This window comes from Anas platyrhynchos, chromosome 5 (genome assembly GCF_047663525.1).
Source record: "Anas platyrhynchos isolate ZD024472 breed Pekin duck chromosome 5, IASCAAS_PekinDuck_T2T, whole genome shotgun sequence".
NCBI lineage: Eukaryota > Metazoa > Chordata > Aves > Anseriformes > Anatidae > Anas > Anas platyrhynchos.
The window spans coordinates 48,634,809-48,649,479 of NC_092591.1; the positions used below are offsets into that span (position 1 = coordinate 48,634,809).

General features: G+C 34.1%; 1 protein-coding gene across 8 annotated transcripts in view; it reads right to left on the reverse strand.

Moving 5' to 3' along the window:
* LOC101803508 (uncharacterized) overlaps nt 1–14,671 on the reverse strand; it is a 46,726-nt gene that overhangs the window by 21,591 nt on the left and 10,464 nt on the right. For 3 of the 8 annotated variants that reach the window (XM_072038994.1, XM_072038998.1, XM_038180462.2), the window contains exons 8-20: nt 13,727–13,849; nt 13,428–13,541; nt 11,427–11,742; nt 10,915–11,024; nt 10,426–10,543; nt 9,524–9,615; nt 8,419–8,569; nt 4,552–4,661; nt 3,555–3,681; nt 2,581–2,714; nt 989–1,098; nt 525–693; nt 65–169 (exon numbers count right to left, since the gene is read on the reverse strand). In XM_072038994.1, the coding sequence (XP_071895095.1) occupies nt 65–169; nt 525–693; nt 989–1,098; nt 2,581–2,714; nt 3,555–3,681; nt 4,552–4,661; nt 8,419–8,569; nt 9,524–9,615; nt 10,426–10,543; nt 10,915–11,024; nt 11,427–11,742; nt 13,428–13,541; nt 13,727–13,849 (1,779 nt within the window). Of the gene's footprint in view, nt 1–64; nt 170–524; nt 694–988; nt 1,099–2,580; nt 2,715–3,554; nt 3,682–4,551; nt 4,662–7,187; nt 8,077–8,418; nt 8,570–9,523; nt 9,616–10,425; nt 10,544–10,914; nt 11,025–11,426; nt 11,743–13,427; nt 13,542–13,726; nt 13,850–14,671 lie in introns of those variants that run through there. The other 5 variants (XM_072038995.1, XM_072038999.1, XM_072038997.1 and 2 more) reach the window with 4 other exon arrangements.

Below are 14,671 nucleotides of genomic sequence, written 5' to 3' on the forward strand. Positions count from 1 at the left end.
CTGACATCTAAATGGACAATGTCAAACTAACAGAAAATTTCTTTTCATCATTTTAATGAGTTACCTTTTCCTTCAGTGTAGCAACTTTTTCTGTTAGATCACTGATGATTGTTTTCTGCTCAGTGTTCTCCACTTCATACACGTTGCATTTCTTTAAGACTTCATTCAGCTTAGTATTAAAAATAGAAATCAACATCATAGAAGCATATAGAATTGTACTAATAACATGACACTAGAGTTATACTACTAAGCCTAAGTGGACTGTATACATTGAAACTAACACAGACAACATATGACCCCAATAAAACAGCAACACTTTCATGTAAAGCTCTGGGCTGGGTCTAAGAAGTCCTTATACCCAGCTTTACACAAAGTAATTACATGATGTGAACAAAACTGAAACAAGACAACCAAAGTCTTTGGGTAGGAAAACAGCAATATTGTTTCTGGGATGCAAATTAAAAGTTATGACGAATGCTCACCAGTTCTACTAAAGTAAATAGTATTTAATAACTTTAACTTACCTTTTGTTCAGTATGCACAAACTTTTCACCAAGCTCTTTGCTCAGCAGATCCTTTTCTTGAAGCAGTTTTGTCAAAGTTTCAATTTGTTCTAGTTTTTCTGTCATGTTTAGCAGCTTTTGTTCTTTTTCTCCAAGTGAAGTTTCAAGGAAGCTATTTCTGTCACTTAATCTAAGAAAATACATACACAGACCTTTGATAATCAAATTCCATTTTGAAAAGAAAGTTTTCTTTAAGCTTTCTAAAGGTTTATTAACCCCCCAAAACTAGGTTCCTAAAATAATAATCATTTCTACACTTTCCATTTAAACTACCAAGTCCAAAAACATCATGACTGTAAAGAGAAGCAAGAATTAAGTAACTCAATTTCACATTTTAACAGAATATAATTCTTGCCCGTTAGAAGTTTAATCTTACAGCAAAGAACACTAATCCTGTATGGAGCTATAAAGAATTTTTATTTTACCCTTTTAGCTGCTCATTCAAGCCAGAGATCAGCATTTGATGCTTTTCAGCATCTCGAATTTGTTGGTTGCGTAATTGGGTGAGTTGAGCTTGCAAACGTTCATTCTCATTCTGCAACAAAACAATAATCAAGAGGATTATTGTGCACAAATGTCCAGAATAGTGTAAGAGAACTAGATTCCTGAAAATCTGAGTCATTAGGAGATTTATGTCCTACACAGTAAGAGAGACTGTTAGCTTATATGAGAGACTGAGAGCATATATCAGTGCAAAATACAACACTAATGACACGAGTTCAGGTAGATGCAACCCACCTTCCAGAAATACCGCCTTCAGTGATGCATGAACTCAAGGATCATTGCTTCATATGCAAACCAAAACACACACATACACACACACTGTGTTAAGGCAGCTTACTTATCTTAACTTATCCTACTGCTCTGAAAAAAATACTTTCCTCATCGGTTTGAGAACAATACTAAATTTCCAATTATTTGGCATATTTTTTCAGGCTGAAGGAATGCAAAAAATCTGTAAGATACAGATTAGCATACGAGGAATTGTGAAGAAAAAGAAAGCAAGCTTCATTCACACAGTTGATCTCCTATTCTAGACAGATACACTGCACCAATTCAAGAACAAATCCACAAAAAAAATCTAAAAGCAACCAAAAAACAAAAGTAGAACACATATCCAGAACCAACAGCAAATAGGACAAACATGGCAAACTTGTCACCTCTAATGAAAATAAGCTAGCATTCTGAAGGAGGCAGAACACACCTTTACCGCCCTCAATAGCTGCCCTTCTTCCTCTACACCAAACGTTACCTGTATTGAAAGTTTTTGTTACAAGATTCCCATGTATGAATTAATATAAGGTTGTCTTGCATCTTAAAATATTAAACTCTTTTACATATATAGATGCAACTTAAAGAAGTATAAGGAATGCTACAAGCCTGAGTTTTAGTAAGAGACCATTTGTCTCATTTTGTGATAACTAGGGTTAGAAAGTATCAAGAATAGTAACTTACCAGGCAATATTAAAAAAAAAAAAAATCTGATAAAAGGATTTGTTACTGTTCCTTTGTGGGCCTTCATTCATTATTTTTATAATATAAATAGTTAAAAATATTTTATATTTATTATAAATACTATATATGTAAAATTATATAGGTGAGATATAATCTGTGAATTATATGAAGCTTGAGGGATTTAAGAAGAGAGAGACTTATGACATCAGTAACAAAATTTAATTCTTGACCTTCTGACACAGGCTCCCTACAGAGAACAATGAAAATAATAACGCCTTTTACTATGTTTCTACAACAAATAACAAAGCTTTCTTCCAAACAAGTTTCTTTTTGTGGTGACTTCTACTTTTGCTGAATAGAAGTAACAGGCTTAAACTTCAGAGTATAATATAGCATGCAGAGACACTCTGTCAAGATAAATATAAACTAAAAAATAGGCTTTGGAAATTTTTGCTAGCTGCAAACGGACATTTTTGTCTTATTGTAGGCTATGATTATAATATAAACAGAACTAAATGATTCCCCTAAGAACAACAGTTTTTACATGAATACAAAAGCTTACCTGAAGAGCCTCCATTCTACCTTGAAGCTGCAATCTATCTTCCAAATCCTGACAACGCTCTTCTAGAAACAGAATTTGTTCCTGTAGTTGATTTCTTTCCAGTTCCAACTCTTCAACTACACTCCGTAAACCTACTTAAGTCAAAGAGGAAAAATTATTTCAAGAAAGGTCAACAAAAAATTCCTGAAGTCTAGAAACGTTCACCTTCATATTCACAATTCTCACCACTGTGGGGCACAATCAGATCTCAACCATTTCCAGTGGAAATGCTTGAGGCCTTGCACGTCTAAAAACTAAATAAAAAAAGTACTCTTAATTATTCAAAAAATAAAATCAAGTTGCATAGCTCAAGAACTCAGAGAACCTGGCAGAAATATTCTCATTAGTATTGTGGCTCAATTAATACTGTGACTGATGTTACTTTAATCATCAGTTAATGTACTTGCAGGATCAGAGCTTAAGCAATCTTAATAAACAAGTAAATTGGTCTGTATCAAAACTTGCAAGTAAATCTATTCCATTTTATCAATAACATGTACTTGCAGCTTTTACCACAGATATACAAACATCTACACTAAAAAATAGCCATTTGATTTTTAAAGCAAAAGCACGCAGCAGTGGAATACAATTCTGCTTTGCAAACATAACAGCTGTATAGATTGGAAACACACTCACAGGAACAAGACTCTTAACTTAAAAATACACCATCTTGCCACATAGACTATTTCATGGGCACCACAGCTCAACAAATTCCAGCGTTTAATCATACTCATATTCTACTTCTGAACCAAAACTAGGCAGTTCATCCAGCACGCACATGCTTTAAAATGAAACAGAAGAAAATGCAAGCCAAAAAAATTCAACAAAGATTAGAATACACCACAAATGGGTTGTTAGTTGAATTTGAAAACAAAAATAGACACAAAATACAGATGCTGTGCATGCTTTAATAAACTGTCTAGTCTCTATCACACCTGCATTAGGTGAAGTGTACTCTGGCCACCAACCTCCCATATTTTCTCCTTCAGCTGAATCAGTGCTATCCAAGGTGACATTCAACGCTTCTTGAAAACACTGTTTTCCGTCAAAGCTGTACTCTTCCTATGCACAAAACATAAAGGTGAAGTTTAATTAAAAGAAGTAAAGCAGCAAGGGTAATACATGTATATGCACTGTTATAAGAAGTGAAGTTTCAGTTAAAAGTCCTAAAACCCTGCAAGTGATTCAGGTGCATAAATCAAAGTGTATGTGATCACCACGGACACCTGTCCAGCTTCTAATTACTATTTCCAGAGAAGCAGAGTCTCCCACAGGTTTTGTACAGTATCTGCCAGGCCTCTGAAGACACCCTCAGGCATCTGAAAGGCCAAGATAATTATGCTTGGATACCTTAATTGGTCCCCTGATTTCTACAGTTAATAGGGTCCTCTGAAACTCATGGTAAATTATTGGAATTAACTAAACATAAAATTATACTTCCAACAGCATGTTATTGAAACAATGACATCCTAATTCTGCTTAGAAAAGGTAAAGATTTTGTTCTTGCAAGCAACAGCACCAACTACCTAAAAGTATGCCTGAATGAACAGACAGACAAACCATTTAATAAAGCTCCACTGACAAAGAAATTCATAAAGATCGTATCTAACACAAAGATGGCCTCAACATATTAAGCATATACCTAGCTTCAAGCACATGAATTACTCCGGAGAGATGCTCCTTATTTTTCAATGTAAAATTAAGTAGACTCAAGGAACAGAGAGGTGTGATGCCATGAGAATTGCTCCTCATCTTCTGGCTACATACACAATCATGTAATTTACCACCAGATCTGTCTAGTCTTCAGTTACATAACTATTCTAAGTTCATAAGTCCTTAACATATACAAGAGTAAAGCATCATATAAGTAATAGTACTTTCCATGTTTTTAGTAATATACAGGTAAAAATAGACACGTAGATTTTAACCCACCTGAACCTTCCTGCTGGTCTGATTGCTTTTTCTTCTTGCCTGCTGCAGCCTGCCCATTCCTTGAGCTGTGGTCAGTTCCTCCTCCAGCTCCTGTTGCCCTGAGACTATGGCTGGATCAGAGCAGCCAGGAAAGAACCAGTCATCCTCAATCAGTTTTGTGCCACAGGAAAGCAATTACATTTATATCAGACACTACTACATGAAAAGAGACCAGGGACAAGCTGAAGTCCCTATGAATGACTGACAGGAATAAGATTAAAGAAGCAATCCATAGCATTCACCTTGTGATTTCCCTACAACATTACTATGTAGAACACAAGAATAAAGTCTGCATATCTCACTAAGAAGAAGCAAACTGAAGCCTAACTTTACTTCTTCAGTAAGTCTTTATACAGGAGACTGGAAAGGGTGACGTTATGCTGATACCAAAAAAAAAAAAAAAGCCAACCAATTAAAATGCCAAATTATATGGCCTTTCAAATTACCAGGTTAAAGACACTTAATTTGTATAACGGCATCAGCTGAGACAGCTGTAGTTTGTGTAATGTGAACAATGACATTCATTTTTATGGAAATGACACATGTCCATTTCAACTTCAATTTTAGTAAAAGCTACAAAGCCAGGATTTAAGGAAGTCACAAGCACGTGTTACACTGCAACTGGCATCAAACCATTTTATCATACATTAATATCATTCTTTTAAAGACAAATACAGAATCATTTGTAAATAAACACACTGAGTGAGCTCAGAATATGAAAGCTTAGGTATGGTTCGTTGTTAGAAATGCTTTTTCATTTTAAGTACATTCCCATCTGTTTTGTGATATGACAAAACACATTTGTGGAGACAGATTAGGAAACAGGTGTTTCATGCAAAGCACACAAAGCAGAATAGCCAGTGAAAAGAAATGAAAGTAAAGGTGGCTCCATATTTTAACTGCAAATTAGAAAATCACAAATTTGGCTTTTGATTTAGCCATATCAATCCAGTTGTTCTCGCAACATGCAAAATTCAAACAACTTTTATCTATGCATCATCAAAGTAAAACCCAGAAACTATTAGTAGATTCAGCCCTACTGGGAATGCTCAGCTTTCATCTGAGTTGTACAAGGACGACTTACACCACAAATTTCATTAAAGCACACCCCTGTAACACCTATTAGATGGGAGCAAAGTTCTTCCTGAAATATTTCAAAATGACATACTTAACTGTCAGAAAAGATTAAAGCAAAAAAGTTGAAAACTTTAAGGACCCTTTTAAGTAGGACTGCTGAATTGGATTGTGCTTTTGGTTTTAATTACATTTTGGTTTCTTTCGCTGTCACTTTATCAGCACTCACTTTGCAAACCTTTGTTTAACTTCAAGGATGGACTCTGTTTGTTGGTTTTGTTTTTTTTTTAATCATTATACATGTTTCTTCAAAACCATAAAAATAAATGCCAAATTCTGATCACCTTAAACCTTTGTTTACAAAAAATATCATTGTAGTCAGTGAAACAATTCAAAGAGCAGGTATTATTCCAGATAAGAATGACCCCTTCTTTGAGAAAACAGATTTAAATTTCTTGAAGTTGAAATTGAGGTAGCTTGTTTCTAAGCATAATCAGAATGAATAATACACTGTTCTTTAGGAAACCAACTATTTTGGGTTTTGATAAGGAAAGAAAGAATGAAATCACCATTGTCACATGAAAACTGACAGTATAGAAATCAGAGCTTTAGAATGATTTAGAACCCTCAGGCAAGTGTTAAATCATTTTCAGTTAAATTCAGCATTGCTTTAACAACATCAGTGAATAAATATATTTTATAACTTTTTCAGTGGTTTAGGGAGTGTTTCATTTCATTTTACATTATATCTAACGTAAAAACATTATACCTAATGTAAAAACTGAAAAACTCTCCAGAACACACTTTTTATGATACACAGTGCATTCAAATTAACTAACAATGTGCCTACGTTTTCTTGTGTTACTATTCACATATCAAATGTCCCAATAATTAGTGGTTTGCAGAGGAAATAAGCCAGAATCTATACGCACCAGTCAACACTGTCATCCCCTAGGATTGTGTAGCTCTCCACACATTCATTTCAAAACAGACAATTGCTTTATTTGGCAAATTGCCATAGATTATGATGGAAGGAGTAGTGGTTTCTAGGTTGCTTAAAATATCCATAACTAGTATTAATGCAAATAAAGTTTTACAACTTACGGGAGGGAATATAATTGTTTTTTAAAAAACACTACTGAATTTTGAGTACTATTAAGAGTGTCTAAATTAATTTGATTCTTACTTAGTAACAATCAATTGCAACAAGCCAAGAATTTTTTCTCTAGAAAAGGTTACAGAGTAAATATGGAGTCATCTATTACTACAAAGGAAAATAGAGAGATTTGGTTAATATAAATGAATAAATAGGCTTTGCAAGAGGGGAAAAAATCAAGTTAAAAGACAGCATTTGTTACATGTACTGCTAAAAACCAGAAACCATCAATGGCAAATCTTATAAGGTACTGTTGGCAATTTCCTCAAAAGAAGCATCAACAGAAGAAATCAGCAACAGTATATTACAAGTTGCCATTGCTGCAGGAACCTGCATGCACAAAACTGATGGGAAACTATGTTCTCACTGGCTGACCAAATCGCAGTGTAGGGTGGTAGGAGTGGAGGGGGAAGGGACGCTGAGGGCTCATCAGGTGTAACGGCAGGAGAAAAAAAAAAAGAAACAGAAAGGTCATGCTTATCCCAAGGGGAAAAATGCAAAATTAAACACGGACTGACGCAGATGAAATTTTACAACTGTTATTAATATTGCACATGGATCTGTAGTAACCACAGATGAGGTAACAGGTAGTCTTAATGAAGGGAATATTATTCTCTTTCAGTTCAAAGCATTACATGGTAAACCCCTCAAAAAGATGAGACGTGATCCTTAAAACATTTCTATGCTTATGTACTGAACCTTCAAATTAATCTTGGAGATGGAAAATGGCAGATTAAAAAGAGAAGATTCAAATTACCTAACATTAAATTATGACAGTAGGTTGTGCACATTAAAATGTGCCATTAATTGCCACACTGTTAACTAACGGGACAAAAATTATAATGAAATACTAAATGACTTGGAAAACAAGCAGCAAAAACTATCTGAAATTTACCCAGACTTTTAAAGTTTTAAAAGAAGCTGCTTTGCTTTATCATCAACTGTTTTATTACTAATTTAGAAAATTACAAAACCTAAGATGACTTGAAATGTTATTTTTTGTAGGTAATTTAACATTTCTAACTAGCCCTAAACCACTACCAGTTACTGTTATTCAACTGGTTATATTCAAATGATATGTAAAAGAGAAAATTTGTCTTAGGTACATTTTATAAGAACACCACCCTACATCACAAAATTCAAAGCAACGTTACAGTTCCCCACACCTTCACTACCTGTTCACAGCAGGCAGCTTTAATATTTGAATGGTGAACTTATTTTAATCACTGGTCATTCATGTGTGGACGGTAACCTTTTGAAGCAAGTTCAAGCAGTCTTACAGAGCAGCAACTCAGATGGCAAACACAAAAAGTACATCTACTCATAAAAATAATACAAAAAATGAATTTATGAAAGAAGAATCAAGGAAATAAGAAAAAGCAAAAATTGCAAATTTAAGCAGTTTTACTAGCTAAATCGTAATTATATAATTGTAATTTATGTAATCGATTTATATCTTATGACTACAGAAATTTGTCATGGTAGAACACTATCAATTCAGTCTGAAGTGCAGCAGACATACATGAGATGTGTGTGTGCATCATATATATATAGATAGATAGATATATTATAATTTAATCGTGAGCAGAACAGCTTACCTTCTCTCTCCTCCTCAATCTGAGCCATTCTCAAGGCCATAGCAGACTTCTCTTCTCTGACTTGATCACGGGACTCCTCTGATTCTGGTACATTTTCTTGCCATTCCAAGAGGTGACTCTGCAGTTCATCCACACTACCTGATTCACTGGCCTAACAAGAGAAACTGGGCATGAAAATGTATTTTCCAAATCCTACTGCAACCGTAAATGACTTTTTAATTTGGCAAATCATTCACAAAGAAAGCAATCCACTGTAATTTAACACTTAACATACATAAAAAATATGAAAACAAAGATAATTATCATGGACTGTGTAAAAAGCTAGCCTTACCACCTAGCAAAGTATTAAAACTGCTACTGCTGGTTGCACTTTCAAGCTAAAATATTTTTAAACAAAAAATGGCTTTTTAAACAAATTATTTTTCTTGCAGATTTTCATCTTAGAAATGTTTTAAAGTACAACAATTTTAATTTTCTTTCTTTAGGATAACAAATCTCTATTACTTTTATCCATGAGTAGAATAAGTAAGAATGTTTTTGCCTTCCCATCAAAATAAAAGCTATTTTATAAATTTACCAAAAAAAAAAAAAAAACTCCACGAAAGTTCAAAAATACTTTTAGCAACACGTATTAACCCCTTTCAAACTGTCTCTACTGCAAGGTCTGCATAAAATTATTTAACATGTACTAAGATTAATGCATACTGTTAATTCACCTAGAAGCCTTTTAGTATAGCTTTATGGTTCTTCTCACTTTGTCATCTCAACCTGTATGTTTGTTAAGATTTCAGCTCTTATTTCCTTCTAAAAGTTATTCAGACCTTACACAAAATAATAAAAAGTCACTTTGATAACCCATGTTAAATATAACTAAGTAGACACTAAACAGTTTGGAAATATATAAATTAGAGTATGTGAAAAAATAAGAAGGAAACAACCTTTAATTGATTCAAACCTTTCAGTTTGTTACCCATTTTAACAACTACTGACACCTCAATTTCACAAATCACTAAATTAATTTTCAGCAAGAAGACCCAGCTAGCACACTTTCTAAGGCACTGTTTGAGCTAATCAGCAACTCATACAAATCAATTTTAAAGGTAACCTGTGAAGCTGCCCTCTTTGTAACTTGGTCAAGATCAGCTTGCAACTTCCTTTGCTGCTCTTCATAGACTTCCAGCTTAGTCAGCAATTCTTCTACAGAAGTATAATAAATTGGGTTCATTAGGACACAAAACTGATAGAAGATCAACAAAAATTTACAAGATTCAAAATGAAAATACAGGTAATTCATTTCAGTTAGAAGACCTGTACTTGTCTGTGTTGTCCACCTACCCACAAAACTGACTTCTTGGTTGTTAAATAGAGATGAGTGTTTTAAACCTAACATGCTAACAATTTAGACTAGTGAAGTGAAAATTCTACCATTTTCCATTTACTAAAAGGATGTCAGAAAAACTACAAGGTGAAACAGAAAAATCTCTCATAGAACTCTATTTTAGATATAATTGCCTATCTGAGGTTTTACGCAAAAAAAAATCTCTCAAATTCTCACACAAGAAAAAAATATTTGAGATTATTCTTATAATTCTCACTGCTCTCAGAAGTTCATTGTATATATACTCTATGAGATTTTTCCAAATATCTTGTTCTCGTTTTTCATCTTAAGAAGATACCTTTTCCACTTGCTGGAAAAGTTTAGATATATTCTACCAAACCTAAACAGAGCAAGGGCTGAACTGTTATGCACAAGTAGATTTAGAGAAGGAAAAGATGACTTGTACCTCTGACTTAAGAACTGTATGCTATTGCTAAAAGTTGCATGAAGGTATTTCCAAGTATGTTTTTTGTTTTTAAAAAAAAAAAAAAAAAAAACATAAAAATTTAAACCAAGAAAGACTATTTATCTTTGTCTCTTTAATTTGGAACCATCTGCAATAGAAAAATAAAAGAGATGGGTTTTTGGTTCTTTTTTTGCAAGCAGGGTAGGTTTTTGTTTGTTTTTACCATTTTGAGTTCTGATTTCATGTAATGATTGAAGTTTTGACTGCAGTTCTTCCTTTTCAGCTTCTAATTCTGACACACGATTGTTCAAGGCAGATACATCATTATTCTTTGATGAAAACTAAAAGAAAAAGTAGCTGTAAGTTTTTCAAATGCACCAAAACACTAACAACATAGTAAAGTAAATGCCACTTATTTCTGATTTTTAGTAAGATTTGGAGTAGCTGTTTTTCTACTATTTGGAAGTGCAATACACCAGCTGTTTCGGGGCAACTGTACTCCTGAATACTAGTAACACTAATTTGTGCTTTTTTTTTGTTGGAACTTCCTCCTGTGTCAACATTTAATGTTTATTCGATTTTTATATATAAAGGCACTTTGAATAAATTCTTTTAATATTTTATTTACCCCACACTTTACTTTTCTCAGTCAGATCTCCAAGCATAGTAGCTTTAAAAACAGGTTTGTAATGTCAAACAATGTTATACACACATTTTTCAGTTCATCCTCCAGCTGTTTGATTCTTGATTTGGACCAAGCCTTCATTTTCAGAAACTTAGCTTCAGATTTGGTGGCCTCTTCTGTTTTCAATTTCAGTTGTACTAAGGAACAAGACATAAATATTTTAAACCCCGGAAGGATTATCATTACAAGATCTATATTTAATCCCTTTAGCAACTGACAGTAACACTTATAGAAGACTGCATGCAAAGAAGAAAAACATTAGCAGTAAGAAACGTGGTGAGAAAGTTACAGCATACATCATCATCTTGATATTCCCATAACCCTCATTATTATAGTATTTGAGCACAGATACTTTTTAATTACTGTGTTGATAACTCTTCCATTGAATTTTATGAAGTTATACTTGCAACAGGTATGAAATTATATAAAGGTATGGCCTAAAATAACCTTTATTATATAATATATATAAAATATATAAAATATATAAAGGTATGGCCTAAAGTAACCTTTCATATGTAACAACTGTTTATATAGGATACCTTCCAATTCTTCCATCTTCTCTTTAGTTGTAGACTCCAGATCTCTAACATCTTTTGTCTGCCCACTAACAGTTAATTCTTCCACTTGTTTCTTAAGCTGAACCAGGGCCTGATCTTTTTCTTGCAGCTCAGTTTCATGTTTCTCTTGAATTTCATGCAGTTCAGCATCGTACTTCTCCCTCACTTTTGTCATTTCAAGCACGTGTTTCTCCATCATGTCTTTTATCTGGGCTCTCAAGACATGTCTCTCTGCATCCAGTTTAGACTGAAGGTTTTCTTTTTCAGACTGAAGACGTTTCAGGTTTTCATTTATCTCCTATTAAAAAAATGAACTTTTTTTATTTTAATAAAACGTATTTTTAGTATGACTGTCAAAAACTGCATTTGTATTCTTACATACTTTTCCACACATTATAACCAGAAATCAGAGCCACTGTTGGTCACCTGGCTCTACTACAAAAAACTCAGCTCTGATTTTCCAAGGCTTACATAGGAACTTGAGCAAAATCACATTGCTATTTGAGAGAAAACTACATGTTATTTCTCCCATAGCTGAAAATGGAATAAAAATCCAGGCTTGCTTCTACAGAGTATTAAATACGTATTTGTAAGATCTCTCTAACAGTGGTATCAAGGACTGAGAATGCTCACTGCAATGCCATTCAGATGTTGTTACCTACACCCATTAAAACTGGCAAACTGTGACCTAGCTGTTCTTTTTGCTAACTAGTCTTCTGTTAGTGCTTATTCTAATGCCAGTGCTCTCACGTTAGTTATACTACAAGAGCAAGATTACAGATCACTGTAATGGAGCAGTTCACTCATCTTAGCCCTGTTGTGCAAAAGCCTTCGTTAATGATACATAAACCGAGGAATATAAACTGTCTATGTAAAGAAGCCGTGCAAGACAGCAGAGGCAACATTTTCAAAATGCAATTAAATGGCTTATGTAAAGGAAGTCTTCCTGCTATTTTAATACTTTGGCTGAGGTTCCATTACAATTTAAACTGCTCTATGTTCATGTTGTCACAATCCACCCTTTGCCCTACCCTCAAGCTGCGCATTTCTGTCCCCTCAGTGCACTAGCACTAGGTACTGACTGTTGTTGCAGCATATCTTCCTCTAAGATGCATCTAACTCAGGGAAAAACAAAAAACAAAACAAAACAAAAAAGAACCCTGCATAAGGCTCAGTGTATGACAAATGGGAAGAACAAATGAAGCACCAATTTAGCTAGGACAATAGCTTTTGGATCACACATTTTTTGCTAAGGATCTTAACTACCTTAGCAGGATAGTGTGTCTACCTGGTTACATAGTTGAAACTATTTCCAATAGATTTAAATTCAGGAAACCTTCTTGGGTATGTGGATTTATTTATTTTTATTTTTTTTTGTAAATAGGATGACTGAAATGTTGTACCTGACACTTCCCAAGCAGGTTGTTTCAGCAGATTCCCAAAAGCCTTTCTGAGAGACTGCAATGTCCTTTACCTACATTGTTGAACTGAAGTAGCAGCACTCAAAGGCTATAATCACAATTCACACTAGATGCTTAAACACAAAGAACCTGGATTAGCTATGCCTTTTGCAATCAGTAAAAATACTTCAAAAGAAAGGGCACAGTGCTAGCAAAACATTCTCGTTTGAAAAAAAAAAAAAGGGCCTCAGTTTTGGAGCTCACTCCATTCTCTTAACTAGAGAAACTGAAGTCTTTTGATAGCAGAAAGTCTTCCCTATATAACAAGTTCTCAAAATGAACCAAGACAAACTATGGAGGAGAATTGACAGTTTTATATTTCACGGGCTTTACTTCTTTATTTCCTGAATTGAAATGGAATTAGTATCAGTTCACACAATTACAGTTATATTACCAGCACACGTCAAAACCTCCCAGAGTGCTACCTAAGTATTTTATGCAGAATTATCTTTTGGACACAAACTGCTTTTGAAACTTGTAATTGACCTGATGAGTTGAGCAGCGTATATATGCTATTTCTTACTTTCAGTTGCTGGTCCTTGGCATCCAGTTCTTTTTGCAGCACATCTATCACCTGAGTCCTTCCTAGCATGACTTCTTCCTTTTCATGGAGCTTCTGCTTCAAGGCCTTCAGTAGCTAGGAAAAAAAAACTCAAGCTATCAATAAAGGGATTAAAATTTTCAGAGGAAAAAAAATAAGTATTATGTTTAGTTTCCCACCCAGACTTCTGAACTGCATCACAGAGCTTATTAATTACATGTTTCTAAACTACCACAACTATCTAAGTCAAAGCAAGCAACCGAGTTTCCAAAGCAACATACCTGTTCTAGGTCAGCACTTGCATCAGATTTAGCAACTAATTTAAAGAGCTCCTGTTCATGTTTTTTTCTCTGTGCTTCCAATTCCTTTTCCTTTTCCTGGATTATATTTTGAAATACACGTACCTGAAAACACGAAGAAAGTAAATATGAAACCAGTCCACAAAGGTACATTAAAAGTACACTGGCTTGTCTAAATAAAGGTACAGCAAGATAATGTATTCTTGCTTCCACTTACCAGTAAACACAGTAATCACTGACTGATTACTGAAGTCAGTGGCCCATAAACCTCCAACTTGCATGAAATTTGCCTCGATTCTACAGTAACAAACTTTAAATGAAAAGGCCTGTAACGCTGATTTTTGTTTAACACCACAGATCTACACCTTTTAAGATGCTATCATTCTGATACTTCTTTCTTCTAAAAGATTACACTGTTCATAATAATTTCTAGCAGGTTTAAATCAAATAAGCCCAAATAGCTTTGAAACCTAGCCACCTCTTCCTACTCAAGAACTTGCATTCTTCTTCCAGCATCTTTGTTAGCTATCTTACTTTTATAAGAACTAGATGTATCTTTTGGAATCTTGCTAATGATATTTTGAATTAAAATTCAAGATTTTTTTTTTAAGATAAGCAGGTTTTTTTTTCACATGAAGTCCTACTCAGATTTGTATTTCAGTGATCACATTGTGCTAGCCACAATGGCTTTCAGTCTCAGCTGTTTGTCTTTTTCTTTATTTCTTCTATCAAAACATGCAATGTTGTGCTACTGAACAGGTATGCTAATATTCAGGATCAAAAGTACCAGATAAAATAAACTCAGGCATCAAATAATATAGGAAATATGGAGATCAATAGTTTCATACATGGTAGAACAAATTCTGAGGGATCAAGCACATCACGTTAAAATCTAAATTCCTTACAGTTGTGCTGAAACTCCCTTGG